The 19877-nt window shown below is 36.2% G+C and overlaps 1 protein-coding gene across 5 annotated transcripts; it reads right to left on the minus strand.

Annotated features, from left to right (window-relative positions):
* Positions 1-177: 177 nt before the first annotated feature.
* Positions 178-19863, minus strand: hfm1 (helicase for meiosis 1). 5 transcript variants are annotated; one of them, XM_082171961.1, is made up of 41 exons: positions 19674-19863; positions 19048-19103; positions 18864-18955; positions 18627-18733; positions 15032-15251; positions 14643-14893; positions 14342-14383; positions 13838-13908; positions 13628-13760; positions 13348-13499; positions 13192-13269; positions 12939-13094; positions 12635-12835; positions 12459-12547; positions 11747-11790; positions 11541-11642; positions 10131-10276; positions 8684-8778; positions 8413-8546; positions 8280-8327; positions 8082-8162; positions 7828-7919; positions 7618-7724; positions 7474-7521; positions 7261-7358; positions 6967-7101; positions 6728-6813; positions 6493-6576; positions 6065-6222; positions 5876-5979; positions 5580-5744; positions 4397-4483; positions 2408-2514; positions 2162-2244; positions 2005-2057; positions 1792-1875; positions 1426-1698; positions 1227-1269; positions 953-983; positions 679-809; positions 178-605 (listed from the first exon to the last, which is right to left on the minus strand). In XM_082171961.1, exons 3-41 carry the CDS (start codon positions 18932-18934, stop codon positions 539-541), a joined length of 4257 nt encoding a protein of 1418 aa, XP_082028087.1. In that variant the 5' UTR covers positions 18935-18955; positions 19048-19103; positions 19674-19863; the 3' UTR covers positions 178-538. The 5 variants fall into 5 exon arrangements, with proteins under 5 accessions (XP_082028087.1, XP_082028086.1, XP_082028085.1 ...); XM_082171960.1 differs by lacking the exon at positions 19048-19103; XM_082171959.1 differs by having other exon boundaries at positions 18864-19103.
* Positions 19864-19877: the final 14 nt, after the last annotated feature.

Consider the following 19877-nt stretch of genomic DNA (forward strand, 5'->3'; position numbering starts at 1 on the left):
AAAAAGAGGAGTGTCCTGACAAACTATTCTCAAAGTACCTTACAGCTATCTAAAAAAGGGACATAATCATAGACTTTTATTGTTTTTATATAGCTAATTAAAAACTCTACCCTAACCCAATTGCTAAAAGACAAATGTGCATTGATAGAATAAAAAACAGAGACACACACTTTTCTCATTCATTCCTGACTTTACCATTTTGACAATCTATTTTCATTTCATGTGATATTTATAGATCAATTTTCCAATATTTTTAGTAAAATTAAGAATTTTTAATACATTTAAGAATAAGATAACAAAATATAGTTCAGCCTTTTTAAAACAGATAGAAAGCTCTCCAACATATAATAACTTGCTGCAATGCAAAAGAAAATAACTTTTCGCCATTCTATTTCACATTCAAATTGTTTGCTGCAAATTGTCCATAAAGTGCAGTTAAACCAAGAACGTCTTTACACCAGAAAATAAACAAATGGCAGAGGAACTTGGAGTCTTTACAACGCAGTGCTAAATGTGTCAGGAATCCTTCACAACAACTCTAAAATAGGCCATCAAACATACCGAGAAAAACACTGGTCTCATTGCTGATGTCCTCTGTGTGATCCCTGCAATTATTAAGCAATGTTAACATTGTAAACTGGTAATATGATAACTAAAGTTAATTATTTCTTGAAATACCTGCTAACAGGTGTGTTGTCCTTTAAAGTCGCATCTGTCCTTGTGAAGAAATCAAATCTTCTTTGGACTGAAGGTGTTTTGGCTTGACTCTGGTTTGAGAGGGAGTTCAGACAAATTTCTGAGCACACAGCCTATGAAATGAATTATAAAACTAGCGATTTGCAACTGAAACTGAAACACAATCATTGTGTGCTTTCTAAGTAACCAAAATGCATGGTACCATATTCGTTTTGAAAAGTTTGAGGGAATGTTAAAAGTATTTATGTATACTTACAGTCTGGGGTGTCACAGCCATTGGTAGGATCCTGAAAAAAGTAATCATATTTTCAGAGGCATAAGGCCAAAAGCAAAGGATAGTTCAGGAGATAGTATACAGTAACATAATGCACCCTCTGCACCCTAGAATAATTGCTCTTGAATCCCTATTAAACAAGCTTTTAATCAGGGGAAGTGGGTGACTGTGAGTGATATTAAAAATGCCCCATAACATCTATTTATGCTGAACTGAAACGTGAATGAAGAGGGAAAAATTGTCTATTTTTAGTTACCTTTGTGGCAAGACTTCAAAGGTTTGGGCTGGACATTGTGAGGCTGAAGCCAAAACAAAAACAACAACAAAAAACATCAAGGAAGTTTTAGCATTTAAAATTTTACAGATTTACAACAATTTTCAACGATTTTTACAAATATCTGACATACAAAAAACATAAATAAATAAAATAAGACTATAAAATGAGTCCAACAAACCTAAATTTGTAGGTTGATCATGGTCTGTCATCAGGTTACATATTTTGGATTCATAGCGCACCTCACTAGCATCAACCAGGTTACCATCATCAAAATCATCCCAATCATTCACTCCCAGGTCAAAGGTCACATCCAGTGAACCAGACCAGAAGTTGTCAGTGTCAGTACTGTGGTCTGGGTTTGCATGGACTGAATAAACACTGGCTTTATTAGGACTAACTCTGTTTATCTGTCCATCGTTGCATGGCTTGAACTGACTGTGAAGCAAAACCCCTGAAAATATGATGGCACCATTATTATTATTATTATTATTATTATTAATATGAACAATATGAGGTAAACACCAGAAGCTCTAAAGTACCATACTTTGATGTAAAGCAGAAGGTGGAGGATGTTCCAATGCTAGGTCTCCAGTTTCAGTATAGTCGTCTCCAAGCTCGTCATTGTAACCTGTAAATAGTTTGACAACTGAAACATCAGAGTTCTGAGATTTAGAATTAAACTCTAACCTCACATTCACTGTAACTGCAGTATTTTCTGTCAACAAACTTGAGTGTATGTGAATCAGAGTAAACATACCATCATGGTATGATGACAAATTCTCGTGTGGAGTGACAAAACTGGCCTCTAACCTTTAAGAAGGAATGTCAACTTTAGGAAATAATACAATATCAACAATGACAACTTCATCAACAATAATAGGGCAACTTTTGTTGTCAGCAGAAAACCAAAATACTTCTTGGCAGCAGGCACTGTGTCTTTGGGTTTGTATGAGAACTGCTGAATGCTTACAGCTGCTGTTCCATTATTCATCATCATCTAAAGGGAAACTCAAGAAAATTGGATTGAGACTTTGACACAATACAGTATATCTTACAGAAATAAATTCTAGTTTATTCTAGTGTACTATTATTAGACTATATTTTATCATATATTTTCTGACAGTTTTGTACATGTAACCCTTGATAGTCGGAATTCTGACCTTCAAACGTTTCACAGGAGTCTCACAGAGTCTCTCATTTCTCATTTTTAGATTGTTAAGGTATGAAGAGAAAGAGGACTGAGCCCTTTTAACGACTCCAACTTTGCCTAAAAGGGAAACAAGGTGATATAGCAGCACAGACAGTATCTGTTTCCACCCACATTGTGCACATCATGGGATATTGCATTAAAAAAAATGCTGGATGGAAACGGGAAGATGCGCATAAAAAAAATTGGGCATACATTTTTTATCCGATAAGAAAATTTGAATTTGAAAAAACGGACTGATATAATTATAATTATTATAATATATAATTATAATATATTAGGCCTAATATATTATATACAGTGGCTTCTCCTACTGCATCAACTTCCATTTTTCTTAGTGATATTTATTGCCAGTTTATCATTAAGTGTCGAATTTGTTCTCTTCTAATGACTAGATGAAAACAATGCTTTATTCACAAAAGTTTTATGCGCTATTCAATTGATATGGAGTTTATAATATGACACAATTATTTGAATTTGAATTGTGTAAATTTGAATTATTGACAAGTGTAATCTTTTAAATAGTTTAAAAGTTTTAAATAGTTCTGAATTTGATTCCTTTTAAATGAATATTGAACATTTGAAATTTAAATGTTTTTATGGTTGAATTTTATAGACAAGTTTTTTCAAACAGCTGTTGTTTTGTTCTGAATTCTTAGACTGCAAATATCCAGTTTAAAAAAAATACAGATTCAAGTTTTCAAGATGAGGAAGAAATAAGAAATTCATTTTTCTAAAATTCAGATCTTACAGAAAGTAGGTCACAGGTCATCCACAGGGAAGAGTATGGCGGCAAATCAATGCCTAAAAGAACCGAGCGCACAACTGATGCTGGCATAATGACTTCCGCGAAGTAAATGACTTCCGCGAAATGACTGCTTTTGCTCGCTCTAACACTTTTATTTTTGCCAGTCGAGGGGCGATACTTACTGTTTTAATAAACTCAAATGTCATTGGTTACTTCCTCTTCTCCGGAAGTCAGTTTTGATTGGACGCCTGTCCAATGACCCGTAATTTACTTGACTTGAGACATGAGAAATCACTTATTTTGTTTTATGTAATGCGGTTTATTAATGTGTAATGTGATTAAATGCATTGTTAATATAGAATAGATTCTTACCAGATACTTTATTAACAGGAAGTCTTAGTAATGATTGCATTGTGTTGTTGAGAGATATTTACAGACTGTAATGACGCATTTCCATAGTTATTAACATTGTAAATCTACCAAAATTTGTATATTTTTTAACGTAATATAAGTGGTTCATTATATTTTCTATTAAATGTAAAAGGGGTTCTGGCTTAAGATACAGTACACAGCATGAATTATATCTTCCAAATGCCTTTTAAGAATTTGCAACAAAATACAGAGGAACAAAATTAAACCCAGCAAATTATTAAACCCAGCTTAAACCCAACGACTGAACAAACGATACAAGGATTTCTCTTGAACCACCACCACTTTTGCACCAGAAAACTACTGCAGTGCAGCCAAAATGCTCTGTTCGACTTTTCTGAGATCCTCTACTCTTCCCTGAGGATGACCTGTGACCTACTTTCTGTATGATCTGAATTTTCCATGTTTTGAATTTTAGAAAACTGAATTTGAAGTTCCGAATTTCTTCTTCATCTTGAAAACTTGAATCTGTATTTTTTTAACCTGGATATTTGCAGTCTAAGAATTCAGAACAAAAAAATTGCTGTTTGAAAATACATGTTCAGCCATAAAAACATTTCAATTCGTTATATTTCAAATGTTCAATATTCGTTTAAAGAAATCAAATTCAGAACTATTTAAAATTCCACATAATATTCAATTTTGTTAGATTTCAGTTGTCAATAATTCAAATTTACACAATTCAAATTCAAATCATTTTGTCATATTATAAGCTCCATATAATGACAGCACAATCCAGGATCATCTAGAATCTCTCATACTCACAGCACTCGTGTCCACAGAGCTCCTTGTTTTTGCAGAGATGATGGCACTGTCTCGTGTTTGGAGCAAATTGATCCATGAAGAGAATGCCTACATTAAGTTAAAGGGTTAGTTCACCCAAAAATGAAAATTCTGTCAGTAATTACTCACCCTCATGTTGTTCCAACCGCGTAAGACCTTCGTTCATCTTCGGAACACAAATTAAGATATTTTTGATGAAATCTGAGAGCTGATCACTTCTCCGTAGGCTGCTAGGTGGCCCAAACTTGCTGGCCCAGAAAAGTTATTAAAGAGATCGTTAATATAGTCCAAGTGACTACAGTGGCTCAATCTTAAGTATATCAAGCGACGAGAATACTTTTTGTGCGCAAAAACAAACAAAAATAACGACTTTATTCCACTATTCATTTCCTTCTCTCTGGGCCACTAGTTGGTTCACGTAGTGTTTTTGCGCTGCGCGTCACACACATGACCAGCGTCGGCCAATAGTGAGCCTACGTGGTGACGTGTAACACAGACGCGCTGCACAAAAACACTACGAGGCCCAGAGGGAAGGAAATGAATAGTGGAATAAAGTCGTTATTTTTGTTTGTTTTTGCGCACAAAAAGTATTCTCGTCGCTTGATATACTTAAGATTGGGCCACTGTAGTCACTTGGACTATATTAACGATCTCTTTAATAACTTTTCTGGGCCAGCAAGTTTGGGCCACCTAGCAGCCTACGGAGAAGTTATCAGCTCTCAGATTTCATCAAAAAATATCTTAATTTGTGTTCCGAAGATGAACGAAGGTCTTACGCGGTTGGAACAACATGAGGGTGAGTAATTACTGACAGAATTTTCATTTTTGGGTGAACTAACCCTTTAAATATAATCTTTGAAAGAGTCAAGCATTTATATAATTCATTTAGTTTCAGCAGATTAATCAGACCATTTATATCTAGTATTAACATTCATCTCGGGGAGATCTGCAATCTGATCACACAAGTGGTCAAAGAAAATGTCTTTGAGATGCATATTACAACCATGCAAAATATTTGATGTGTCTTACCTGCCCGCTTGTGAGATGAATGCTAATACCAGGTATAAACAGGGCAACTGATTTTCTGAAGTCACAAAGTCTAGTTCAAAAACATTGTAACTATCTGAGGTCTGATTAAATTGTTGTTGTTGTCAAGAAGTCTGACCTCTGTCTGAAGAAGTGTGAGTTGTCGACGTAGGGCCTTGTGTCTTCCCTGTGTCGAGAATCCTCTGCACTTTCCATGTAGGGCTCTTTCTGATGCAGGACTCATCTCCAAACCTCTTTGCTCCTGAGTAGTAAGCCCTGTACTCCTGCTGTACGTCCAGACCCACTACACAATCAACAATTATTAATTGTTCTAAAATATTACCAGATAGAACAGATCAATATCATGTAGATGTTTATGTAAAACAAATATTATTTTGTTTAAGTGGTTGCCAAGCATTGGCTATGGCCACTGACCATATTCAGAGCTGATCAAATGAATGCTGAGCTCCTCTCCGTTGGGTGTTCTTGTCACCTCGATTCTCTTCGACCAGCTCCCGGACCTCAAGAGCATTGTGTCCCTGGAAAAATAAATTATGCATCTCTTACATATTTTCTTTTTTTAAAGATAACTTGCCAGTGATTATTAAATCAAATAAATCTTACATGATTTTCTGCTGGAAAACTACATTATTGTCACAGTCCCCAATAATGAGAGTTACATGATGATGGTCTGGTGCTGTCCGTTTCAATGCCAACTCCATAAAATTCTGCAAGTTGACTGTGACCACAATCTCAGCTGTGGACAGACTGTATCGAGGAATCTAGAAAAATATTTGATTATATTAAATTATATCTGAAATTTAAAAATTATGATGGCTCAATCTGTAGTTTTTTTAATCATCATAAAGATATTAAATTTGGAGTGAATATGTAATGAAATTCTGAAATTCTGCTTAAAAGGCTATTTAAAATCATTTTATAAGGATAAATTACAGGTTGTCAACTTTCCACAACTTTATTCCATGTCAACTACCCAAGTATGAGACTCCAATGTAATTATATATATGTATATATATATATATACACGTTACCTGTTCCAAACTAACTTCATATTTTGGAAGTTTGCTGACAGCTTCCTTAATCTGGTTCCCAAATGGAGGGTGTCGGTTCACAATCTGGCAACAAAAATAAATAAAAATAATAATAATAATAATAATTATGTGTCAGTACAATTAGTATAACAACAGAAAGGGACATCATAACATCATCATGAATAAATGTATTACTTAAACTTCTAAACAATTTATGTAGGATATTTTGGCTTACTAGCTCTAGTTCTCTGGGACTAGTCAGCTCAATTTTGCTGAATGTTGTAAGCCCTGCATTCACCATAGCAGTAGCGAGTTGTAATCCTAGAAAAGAAGACTCCAAATATATAAACACATTCATCTATCACAACAAATATACTCAATTTTAATCAGTAGGTTCCATTTATTCACTTTGTCTCAATTAACAAAGATCCTTTTTTAATGATGATATATAAACTTTTAGATGTGCTCCCTGACCTATCCTCTCAAGCTGTCTGGAGACGTAAGACGAGTTCTCCCACAGTTTAGCTCGAAAACATTTGGCAAGAATTAAAGAGTTGAGTCGAGCTGAAAAATTCGATTTGGAGTGATGACTGAGAAACTCAGTCAGATCTGGCAGAGATCGAAAACAGTATTTTGTTAATTTTATGCTAAGTAAAAAGTGGCACGAGAAAGAATTGTACATTTGCAATTACATGGCCATATCATCATCAGACAGACAGAATAAAAGCTTAAATAGAGACATTACACAAGATTATGTTAGTAACATACATCTGCTGACTCTATTTCCATTTCTGAATATTTTTCCAGTGTCCTGTATGAGTCCAAACTCCTGAACGGGGATGCAGCTGAGCTGAGCTTGAATCAGACTAGGATGAGATTGTAAATGCATGCATAAATAAATAAACAAATATCCAGACCATGGGATAAATTGTACATTCAATAAATTGTACATTCAAACAGTAAAAGCAAGCAAGACCTTACCAATTCACTTTCATGTCATTACTTTTGATCTTTCCTTCCATAGGAAACCTAAAAAGAAAATATTACAGCTGACATGCTTTAGTCCACCTACAGTATATACAGTACGTTAACTATGACAATTAGGTAGTTAAAGACAACTTTGACCTGATGGTGTTTCTGTTCTTATCCTTGTTCAACATGTTCAAGGTTTTCTTCTCATTTACTCTCAGTTGCACATCACTAAATTCTTTACCCTTCGATATCATTTCAATCTATAAAGTGAGAAAAAAAGATTTTTCTTTCATTATATGTTGTTCTGAAGAAGTAAACAGCAATGGATAAGGAAATGCCGGAAGAACAACAATGCTTTCTTACCAACTCGGGTAAAGTCTCTGTTCCAGTCACCCTACTGAACTGACTTACAGTGTCAAAGGCAACACAGTACCTGGCCATGAGTTTTCCAGTCTCTGTGTGTGAACATTTCATTTATATTCATCTATATTCATTTATTTATATTTCATTTATATTAAATTGGTAGAGTCATTAAAATACTTATAAAAAAGGGAAAAGGAGAGCTATATAAACTTTTATTTTATTTTTTTAATGGGAAAAAGAGTGTTATCAGTAACCTGTGGGCTTGATGTTAATGTCTGCATCCATGGTAATCAGGTTAAAAGAGGCCAAAGAGTTGAGGTTCTTTAAGCACAGTTCTGAAAGACACCGTGTAAATCGTATTTACACCACAAGTTCCTCAGTCTAGAAGGTTTTTCAAATGAATGATTATCAACTGATTCACTGATTTAAATCAGCTAATAGTTTTTTCATACCTTGTAATTTAGTCTCAATTCCACATTTGTCAAGCTCAGGGGGGAAACCTGTGACAAAATATGATATTAATAAAAACAGCTAGTAGCACTTTTGATGATTATAACTTTAGAGTGGACAAGGTTTAGGATTTACCGTAGTGCTTGGGGTTTTTCAAAGCACGGATGTACAGGAAGGTAGAGCGGATCCAGTCTAGAGCCATATTCACATCAGATATGGTGTGGAGAACTATCTCTGCATTCAAGTGCTCCACCAAGTTTGTATGCAAGCTGAAAACAGTAATTCTGTTGTACTCATCACATACATAGATATTGATAACACATAAATTAACTAGTCTATATCATATGTTTAGGGAATATAAAAAATCCTCTAAGACTGAACAAAATGTGTTTTAGATGGTATATACCTGCTCTCTATGCTGTCCATGCCACTTAAGAAATGTGTGTATTTGTCCTTTGTCTGAGACCGGGTCATGATCACTGCAGTCGCTGTCGTATCAAACTAAACAAAAACAAAAACAAAAGCCAGCATGTACTGTACTCTATGTTTGCATTGCCATGTGAAATGTAGCCAAATTGCTTGACTTCATATATTGCTGCTTATGGAGCAGCCACTTATTTTATATTTTATATATGTATGTTTTGATAGGTACATGTCTTCCAATTGAGTAAAATACATGTATTTTATTTCTAGATTATTATTACAACCTATACACATGAAGAGTTCAGAACACCAGGAGAGACCTCCTGAAGTCTCTACTTAAAGGTAGGGTAGGTAATCATTTTTCAAAAAAAAAAACATTCCAAATTTGTTTAAACTGTCTTTATATACCAATACATAATTAAAATGTAAGTACTCTGAAAAAGAAAATATAAAAATCGAGTGACTGTAGACCTTTTAATCTGCAATAAACACAGCTCATTATTTCCATTCACTCCACCCCCTCCCTTCTGAGCTCCTTCCAAAGCCACGCCCCCAAAACACATGAACGCGCGACGCCAAACGCTCAGGCTGGAACAAGACGCATTTATTACCTGAGACGAGTGGAGAGGAAGGAGCGCAGTACATACAGTGACATCATGTCAGAATCACATGTAATAAAATACCTAACTTTTTCACTATGAATATAAACAAATAAGATTTCTTTTAGTACTCACTATCAAGCTAGCATATCGATAATGGTAAAGTTTCATTCGGTAACGAGCTATATTTATAAGGCAAAACTAAAAACAGGTTGCATTGATACACGTTTTTCCATTACCATCAGTTACACTGTGATGAAGATGAATTTCGTGTAAGATTCATAACATATACGGTGTTTTGCATGTAAGAGTTTCCATGATGAAAACATTGTTGACTCTAATGAAGACTAACGTACACTCCGAGTCCGGAGACAAGTACCGCATCGTCGGTTCGAGGACAGGTCCGGGGTTGAGGGCGAAGCAGAGGAGGTCGTTCAAGAGCGCGGGCAGGGTCCGAGGAAGTAGTTTTTGCCTTGTTTGCCTTCGCTGACTGCATATGCAGGTGCTTTGAGCTGAATATTTCCGGGAACGGTGACATGTGATGAGTGCACGCAGGGCAGCGCGCGCAGTGGGGCTCGGGGCGGGCACGAGACATGAAGGCATCTGATTGGTTCTTTACATTCGCACCGAATGGCAGTGATTGGTCAGAGTTTTTACTGTCCTGCAGCTGCTACAGAGGTCTGATTTTTTTCATTCCTTTTTCTAAACACATAATGTATTGACTACTATCAGGATGGAAGGACCATTTCACCCAGTATAAAAAAAAGTGTTTCTGAACAGGATTACCTACCCTACCTTTAACAAGTCATGCTCTGAATTTGTTATCAGTACCTGTGGTCTGCCAGCTCTCCCAATCATCTGTAACAGGTCAGCTTCACTGTACTCTTCACATGCACCACCAACATAGTGCAATGTGGATTTGATTACCACAAGATGGGCTGGCAAATTCAAACCCATGGCTAGGGTGCTGGTTGTAACTGAATAAGAGAAAAAAAGGGTTTCCTATGAAGGCTTTTGTTTAATAATACATAGGGGTGTAACGATATTCGAACCGAACCGAAAAACCGCGATACACCACCCACGATACGAATCGCGATACTCTCATGGCGTACCGAACACGCCCGCCCCGCCCCCTGCTGTCCCGGCTCATTGGACCTCACCTCATGTCTTATGTGTACACAACGAATACAGCGTTGCCTAACCACCATTAACCACATTTAATCGCAATAAGCTCAGTGTTTTGTTACATTCGATAATAAGCCAGGTGTAATCTTTCAAATTCTGTCTATTTGATCACGAAATTCAAACATTAAATGTCGTTTTGGCGCTCTTTGATGTGGCGTGACTCCTCATTTAAAGCGGCAGCGCGGAGCGCGAGTAAACGCGATTCTCTTCCTCAGTTACAGAATAAACATGAATGGACACCTGAAGGTATGTTGAAAGATACAGTATACTTACTGAAAGGCATCATAACTCGTGTAATCGCTCAGTCAGTGTTTCAACAGCGGAAATACGTCAATAAAACGCTTAGTTTTTCACATAGCTTTATTTACCTCAGGCAAGTCATTCAGTGTCCACAGCTTGTTGGTTTGCTAAGGAAATGAACTCTTTCACTAAATAAATGCACTATATTAGCCTATATATTATATTTTACTTAACCTGTTAATGACATCTTGATTATTTAATGTATGTTTAAAATATCTGTCATGAAAATGACAGCAACTGTGTAAATTATTATATTTCAATAATAAATTAGAGTAAAAATGTTAATGTAAAAACTGCCTTATGTGCAGTTTACATGTTTTCATACAATTTGTTACTTGAGTGTTGATTATTATTATATCTAAAAATAAATAGCAACTGAATTTAGGCTAAAAGTCTAGGCTCTGTTGTTACGCTTTAATGTTATAGTAATGTGCAAGTAAGGGCTCCTATATAGTTTACAGCATTAGCAGATGATTTTTTTTATCCTTGCGAAACGTTTACTTGTAATTGAATTAATTTAAAGACAAGGACACAATTTGTTCATTAAAGCACTGTTTAACAAAAAAACAAGCAATTTTAGTTTTCTAAACCCCCCACTCCACCTAAATGAACCGAACCGAACCGAACCGAGACGTCAAAACCGTGGGACGTACCGAACCGTCAGTTTTGTGTATCGTTACACCCCTAATAATACATTATGTACTGAATAATGAACAATCGAAAGTAAATGAGTGAAAATATATTTACAGAACTTACATAACACTGGCAAGTCACCAACTGTAAATGCTTTTTCAATAAATTTCCTGTCTGACACATCCATGCCAGCATGATGATATCCAATGCCACAAACAAATATATCTGGAAGAGAAATAGAAGAAAAAAATATAGTTTACCTTTATAAAACAGTGACCAATGTATTCATGAATGTCATACAGCAGAATAAATCTCATTATCGTACACACCTCTGAGTTTTGCATCAAGCAGAGAGTTTGCACATTTCATCAGTCTATGAAAAAGAAAAGTTAAACTAGTACACATCTCAAGAGTAATCTTAAAAGTACAGTTAATATCTGAAGAGTTTAGATGCAAAAGCCTCTAAGTGCCATATCAAATGTTCTTCAAGAATGATAATTTTTATCAAGCTCGTATATTTAAGTTCAATAATTTCACTTAAATGGCAATGCAAATTACCTATTAATTGTCATTTAAGTGAAATTACTAAACTTAAATATACGAGCTTGATAAAAATGATCGTTCTAGAAGAAAATTTGAGATGGCACTTGGAGGCTTTTGCATCTGAACTCTTCATCTGGCAATTAAATCTGTGGAAGTTCAACAACAATATGCTCAAATATGCATTTAGATCAGAAGTGTCCAAACTAGGTCCTGGAAGGCCACTGTCCTATAGCTCTAACTTGCCTAAACACAACTGCCTGGAAGTTTCTAGTATGCCTAGTAGGACTTTGATCAGCTGTTCAGGTGTGTTTAAATGGGATTGGAGTTAAACTCTGCAGGACAGTGGCCCTCTACGAGCAGGATTGGACACCCCTGATTTATATTGATGTATATATAGATTTAATCTCCAGACCAAAAATGTTTGATATAAGTGGCAATGTTTCATTTATTTCAAAATGGAAATGTATATTTACATCCAATGTAATGTGACTACAGTACCTTTGTTTGTGGTCAATACTCATATTGAACCTGGCATCCTTGGCAAGCACAGCAGCAGACTGTTGAACTCCTTTTCTTGTGGAGCAAAACTGTTAATTTCAAACAAATGTATCATATCACATTTTTATTTTAAAATACACAACCCAACACATTTGCATTCGCAAAGATTCACTTACCACAAGGGTTGGTTTTTGATCAGAGTAGGTCTGAATAATGTTGGCCATTTTGTAGTTGAGAGAAAGATCAAACTTAAATTCATTCTGATGACTTCCACAGGGGAACCCAAGCACCACTTTCCTCAGTTTCACTGGCCTGTGACTATCATCCATCTCCAGACAAGTGGCAGGCCCTGACTCATCCGAAAGCCATTCAGATACCTTCAAAATTGTAGAGAACAGCACAGGAATTATCTAAATGAACCTGAACACAGATAAAGAGATTTATTTGAATGACTTGAAGGTACTTGATGAAAGTACGTACGTCGCGGATGTTTGGGATGGTAGCTGAGACAGCCACAAATCTCACAGATGCTTTTGATTCTGGATTTACAGCTAGGTAGTGCGAGTGCATGGTTTTCATTCTGCTGACCACAACCTCAAGAGTCGCTCCACGGGTTTTGTCTTTCACCACATGTACCTAGAGATGGTACGTAGACAAAAATGTCATGGATTAATTAACAAAACAATGCAATCAATTTTCAAATACAGATCACAGGGGAGTAAATAAATCAGACCTCATCAATGAGGAAGAGACGAACAGATGCCAATAAACAGTTATCCTTCCACCTCCTTGTCATGCTGTCCCATTTTTCCTTTTAAGGGGAAAAAAAACGTTCACACCTGTTGGAAATATGTTTGATGTCTAGACTGTACCATATGTGGCAACTTACTGGAGTTGTAAAAATTAGATGAGCATCCTGGATTTCAAAAATGTCATCAATTTCTGTGTCTCCAGTTAACTCCTTGCAGTTTAGTCCAAGAGGTCCAAACTTCTGTTTCCAGTCTTCATATCGTTGACTGCAAAGAGCCTTAATTGGTGCCACTAAAGCATAAACCAAAGAATGTCAGACAGTATTTGTTATAAATTACTGAATAAAATGTCTCCAATAAAAATGCTTAGTTTATAATCCTATTAATCTTAAATAATAATAATTATCGTTTGTAACTCACTGTACACAGCTCTGACATTGTGCCAGGGCTCAGAAGCCTCAATCAGTAGTCGAACAATGGCCAGCTCAAAGAGCACCGTTTTCCCAGAGCCCGTGGGAGCAGAGGCAACAAAATTTTTATCGGTGTACAGAACCTGAAATAGAGCAATAATCTGCCACATACTGTGTTTATGAACTTTATATTATACAGATATAAATGCTAGAGACTTACATCATCCAATGCCTGGGACTGCACATAGTTAAAGTAAGGGAATTCTTTAAACACATTCCTGAATTTAGCAGCTACACGTATATCAAGGAAAACAATGAACATGCCATCATTCACACTCCAAAGGTATAAAAGTACATTGAAGAAGACTTACATGAATGATTTAAAGTCCCCATGAAATTAGAGTTTTCCTATATTTCTTATTGAAACAGGAACTTTGGGTGGGACATATCAAAGAACTTGTCCTGTTTAATTTGACAAAAATATGTGTAGTGCAACATGAATCATCAAAGTTTTTTGATCTGTATTCCCAGATGAGAATCTTTTTTCATGTGAATATTGTCTAAAAGTTACTTGTGTCAGTGTTTAGGAGTACACTAGCATTTAGTTAAGCTCAATGCTAATGAACATGGATTAAAAGTCAGAAAAGTCTGATTCTGATTTCATGAGGTCCTTAATAGAATTAAAACTTGTTTATTATCAGCTGTGCTGAATGGAGGAGGATACGAATTTCAGAGACTGAGCGAAGTGTTCCTTTTCCAGATGACCCTTTAAAAACAGCATCAATATTAAAAACTGGACAAATATTCAGTCTAACACTAACTGTTATCTATGGAATTTTTTTAATCGTTTTTCTACGTATGCCCTAAAAGACTGCCTATTTTACTTTATTAAACCATACAAAGATTTACCTTCAGATAGAATAGCTGGTTAATGTAGTAAATTTGTAGCAACATGGACTGCTCCACATAACTAACTCTACGTCATGGCATTCCAGTTAACTTATAGTTCTATAGTATTATATTACCTTCAAATTCTGCAGGTTCGAAACCAAGATGGAGATTATGGTTTGTTTTTGCAGGTACATCACATGTTTGTTCTGTTTGTGCCAAGCCAATAAAGGGACTACCGGTACCAAAAGCACGTGAAGTCTGTGGGCCGCTGGTTGTCATAGCACCCTGACCAAGGAAACCAGTGTCATTTGTTGTTGACATCATATGATTTGGGATACCGTCTTCACCATTCCCTGAGATCCTTCTTGTGGGAGCTCTGAACAACCTATGTTAATAACAAGGACAATAAAGGCAGTTTGCTTACCCACTTATTGTTCTACTGCCAATATCCATTTTAAAAACAAAGAACTGCTTGTTACACCAGCTAATTTTGTTAACTCAATCAAGATGCAGCAAAGACTACCTAGTCTTGAAGGGAGGAGCACTGGCAGTAGGTAAAGGCCTCGATCCCACAAAACCCTTCATGCCGACAGCCTGATTTCTTTCTCTAGAGGGTTCATGGGTCCACAAAACAGATTCCTCCAGCTCATATGATTTCACAGTCTGACCTTGGACATTTTCATTAGGATTGTGAAATGGTTTTTGACCTGGAGCCAGAAACTTATTCGATCTCTGAGAGTAACCTTCATAAATAAGGAAACAAAAACGTAACAGCTTTTTTGTCATTTGAGTCACTACAATCTCTAATAAGAAATGGAAGTGATTAAATTTGCACTCTAAACTAGCAGTGAAATGTGTAAGCTTGTAGCAATATAAACCTGTACCAACAAATGTAGATACAGACATTGTTTACTAATATTTGTCATGAAAGTACAATAATAACCAGTTTCTCACCATGTATTTTTTGCATATATGTATGTGTGTGTGTATGTATGTGAAAAAGGAAGGACACCCAATTTCTATGGTTTTATGTATCAGGAGGACATACTAATTAAAATAATAATATCATCTGATCCTTGGCAGACAATTTTAATCCCTTGTCTAAAAATTAGGCAAATACAACCTCAAATGAACAACAACGCATGACATATTACACAGTGTCATTATTTATTTAACAAAAACTAGGCCAAAATGGAAAAGTACAGGTGACAAACTAAGTACACATTGCTGCTTCCATAGGAATTAAGAGGGTAAGTAGCAGTCAGGTGCTGCTAATCAAATGCCTTTGATTAATTGATCATCAGCAAGTGTGATCACCTCTATAAAAGCAGAAGTTTTGGCAGTTTGCTGGTCTGGAGCATTCAGGTGTGCGTTAACGCAATGCCAAGGAGGAAAGACACCAGCAACCTTATGACCCCAGTAAATCAAACCAGTGACTAAATGGTCAACTTCACATTGTTTCTCCTAGTATGTAAAAATCAACAAATCTCTTATTTACATTGTGTTTGCACTGTTAGTGTGCAGAAATCGAGTTGCAATGACGAGATCGCTGCATACATGTCTGAGATCAGATGCAATGCTCATCACTGCAACCTTTCATGCCACGATCTTAATATAATGCCACAAATCTAATTGCATTGCTATAATTATCACTTTTCAGGAGTAGTTAACATTGGGAGCACTGCAGTAATAGTAAAAACGTGCTAAACGTTTTTGAGAGAGTTCCACATGTTATACTAGCTATTTCATATGCAAAGCTGTCAGCCAATCACAGCAGTTGGTGTTTACACTGAAGTCTCATAGCAGACACGCCCCTTCAAACAGAAACAAGAGGGCTATTATCGGGGTAGGAAAAATGCCTTTTATTTCTAAATTAAAGTAAAGTAAAAATCATACTAACATAAGTGCACCCCAGGAAACATTATGAAACAATAAAACAATGCAGTTCCTGACCCCTTTAAAGGGGTCATATAATGCCATTTTTGTACAAGCTAATATGATTCTTTAGGGTCTAAATTAAAAGTTTGTAATGTACTTTAATCAAAAATTCTCATTAGTATTGTAAGAAAACACAAATTTTACCTGGTCAAAAACAGCTGTTTTCAGCACGCCGTTCAAGTGCATGTGTCTTTAAATGATAATGAGCTTTGCTCACCCCGCCCCTCTGTTCTGTGCGTACACCGTTTCTAACACAATAACCATAACGCGTTGTTCATTATAAATGTGGGATTATGAATTATATTGAGAACGTCGTACAAAGAAAGCATGCCGTAATGTACCCTGAGTGTAAAAATAGCCGCATTCATCGTGAGGCGTGCAGCAAGCGATTTCCAAAGATTAATATAAATATTAATATAAAGCTTAATAAAACGTTACACTCACTTCTTCTTCTGGAGGTGCAGCAGGAACACGAATAGTTGGTATCGATCCTTTTTTCAGGAGCAGCTTCTCAGCAAAACCAGCTTTATACTGACCCTCGTTTATAAAGCAGTCTGGTGTGTGAAATGATTCAGGCAAACATGAAAGCATTGACGTTGATCGTGGGGAATATTCCCTTCGAAAACAAACTCAGCCACTGCGTCTTCAGCTGTACGGATTTAGGAACATCAAAATGACTGCTGTGTTCCTTATCCGATTGTTAAGTCTGACGTCACGCGTGACGTTTAGCCTTTTCCGGGTCCAAGCGCTCCTCTCGTCCAGAAATAACAATGGTGGAACCTGTAAATTTATTTACGATCACGTCCTTCTTAGTGAGGCACCCTTGGCGGTCAAAAAGGGTTTAAATTCCTTTAACACCAACAGAGTGGTTAGTGAAGCTCATCACTCAGGTGGCATAATTAAGGGTAGAGTCCAGGCATCAATGAAAAAGAAGATTTACGAGGTTGAAGTGAGTTAGCTCGGGACACGGGACACAGCACTGCGGCATTGTAAAAACACTCAATAATAACCAAAAACACTAGCGAAAGCGGTAGAGAGGACCTGGACTTCGGACCCGGAAAGAGTATTATCGGAGAGTGGTTACGTCACGGCTTAACAACCGAATTGCACCCAAGAACAGAACTCCACAATCGCTTAGAAGCCATTCTGCTCATAGACAGTGCTCCAGTGAGCGTATCAACAATGACGCGCGGACTATGATTGACAGAGCGAGGGCGGAACTGTGTTGAAACGCTGGTGTCAATCAAAGATCGTGGGAGGGGCGTCGATATTGTGACGTCACAAAATCGAACAGCTCAATTTGAGAGAGGGGAAAACATATAATAAGATTTTTTTAAAAACACTAGATGGATTTTTATCATTTTATGATGGTTGTGTACAGGCACTGCCAACACACATTTCAGTATAATCAACTTGGAAAAGTGCATGTACCATTATATGACCCCTTTAAGCATTGCCTTTAGAATTCGAATCTAATTCGAATTTTGCTAATATTTAAGAAAGAAATTCAAATGTAGCTTTTCATCCATTTTGACAGCCCTACAATCCTCAATGAACTGAAGCAATGTTGTAAAGAAGAGTGGGCCAGAATGATGCAAGAGACTGATTCTGACTGTCATACAGAAAACTACAAGCATTAATCACAGGGTCTACTTAGTTTGTCACCCATGGCTTTTCAATTTGTACTTTATTTTTATTAAATAAATAATGACAGTGTAATGTCATTTGTTGTTGTTCATCTGAGGTTGTATTTATCTTATTTTAAGGCCTGCTAACGACCAGATGATTTTTATTATGTTCTGATACGTAAAACCATACAATTCTAAAGGGTGTCCTTTGTTTTTCACATGACTATATATATATATATATATATGTGTGTGTGTGTGTGTCCGTGTGTGTGTGTACTGTGTATAATTTAGTATTTATAAACACCCACATATGCATGTATATAAGAGATATTTGCATGTAAATACTGTATTTATATATTTATACATATAAATATTTTATATATAAATGTAAAAAAAATCTTAAATATATACATGCATGTGTGTGCATTTATATATACAAAATAATCATACACAGTACACACAAACGATTATATAAATATGTTGATTAAAAATGCACATGATATGCTTAAACTACCCAAACCTTATTTTAGCTTCAATCCAAACAAGACTCACTACATGAGGAAAGGTGTGCTGCCTCTCCCTGGATGTCTTGTGTTGCAGGTATTTGTGAGGGTGGAGCATCAAAGATCCAGGAGCTTTGTCCCTGACATAATGGTTTCCTAAACAGAGCCATATAACGTTAGAAAAGTGCTGTTATAAACGTAATAACCAGTTTCTCAACATTTATTAATTAATTCTCACATATCTGGCGTGTCTCTGATCAGGTATCATGTGTAAAGGCCTACTCACACTTTATGAATTACTGGCCTGTCATAAAACAGGTTATCCAGAGACGAAACGCCTTCTTCAGACTCTAACATCTTGTAGGTGTCATTGAAATCCTAAAAGAACAACTTTAATATAGATAATGGCGACATAAAGCTGCTATAAAGCAATACAATATAACGTTACTGATGTAAAGCGAGTTATTTACTGTGAACCCTCGAGTTTAGCTGTTAGCCGGCAGGCTAATGTTTCTCCGAGTGAAACCTGCAAAAATAATTAGCTAAGTTAATCGCTTAATGTATGCGGTGGAATGTCTTGGTACACTTTGTGTGTGAACATAAATAGTAAAGTGACTATTAAAAGTCTAAAAACAACACATATGTATATTTTCATGGATTGTATCAAATAAAACAGCATTTTGTGAGGAATACTTCGTAAATGGCGTTCTCGTGAAGGCGGCAATCGAACCCGCGAGGCGCGAGCCAGTCTATGGGCACGAGCTGTGAACCGTCTGTGTCTCGACCAAGGTCATGCAAATCATCATTGCGACATTAAACATTGTCGTTTTATTACAGAGACCAGATAATATCAACAGGAATGCTCTTTGTAAGGCTCTACACGCTGTATTTTACGGAATTAAATAACAGAAAGCTACAATATTTTAATTAAAATAATAAATGTAACGCCTTTTACGTTCTTTAAAATGATAGCTGCCTGTCTGACTAGACCTATTTTGGGGAAACACCATTGAAGGAATTTCTTGTGTTTCCCCAGTTCAAACTTGATGTGCATATGCATTCATTATTTAAGATAAATCATTTTACTGTGATATACCGTGCTGTGAGCGTTATTTTATTCAAAATAACTGCTTGAGAGTGCCATTGTAATTCTTTCTGCTTATCTTCTTCTGTTCACTTTACCGTCAGTCAGTACTTCTACTTGCCACCTATTTGGAATAGTCCACTTTTTATTTGGGGGGCATCATTTACATGATTCATACAAATGATACATTTTCTCCCGATTACACGTATTCAATAT

This window comes from Leuciscus leuciscus (genome assembly GCF_965113295.1).
Source record: "Leuciscus leuciscus genome assembly, chromosome: 6".
Taxonomy (NCBI): domain Eukaryota; kingdom Metazoa; phylum Chordata; class Actinopteri; order Cypriniformes; family Leuciscidae; genus Leuciscus; species Leuciscus leuciscus.

Excerpts from the sequence above, each read along its gene's own strand:
- hfm1 (XM_082171960.1), bottom strand. The coding sequence starts at position 18,934 with ATGTTAGAGTCTGAAGAAGGCGTTTCGTCTCTGGATAACCTGTTTTAT. Across the intron at positions 12,836-12,938 it reads CCATCCCAAACATCCGCGAC|GTATCTGAATGGCTTTCGGA; the intron begins GTACGTACTTTC and ends ACAATTTTGAAG. Across the intron at positions 4,484-5,579 it reads TCACACTTCTTCAGACAGAG|GCATTCTCTTCATGGATCAA; the intron begins GTCAGACTTCTT and ends AACTTAATGTAG.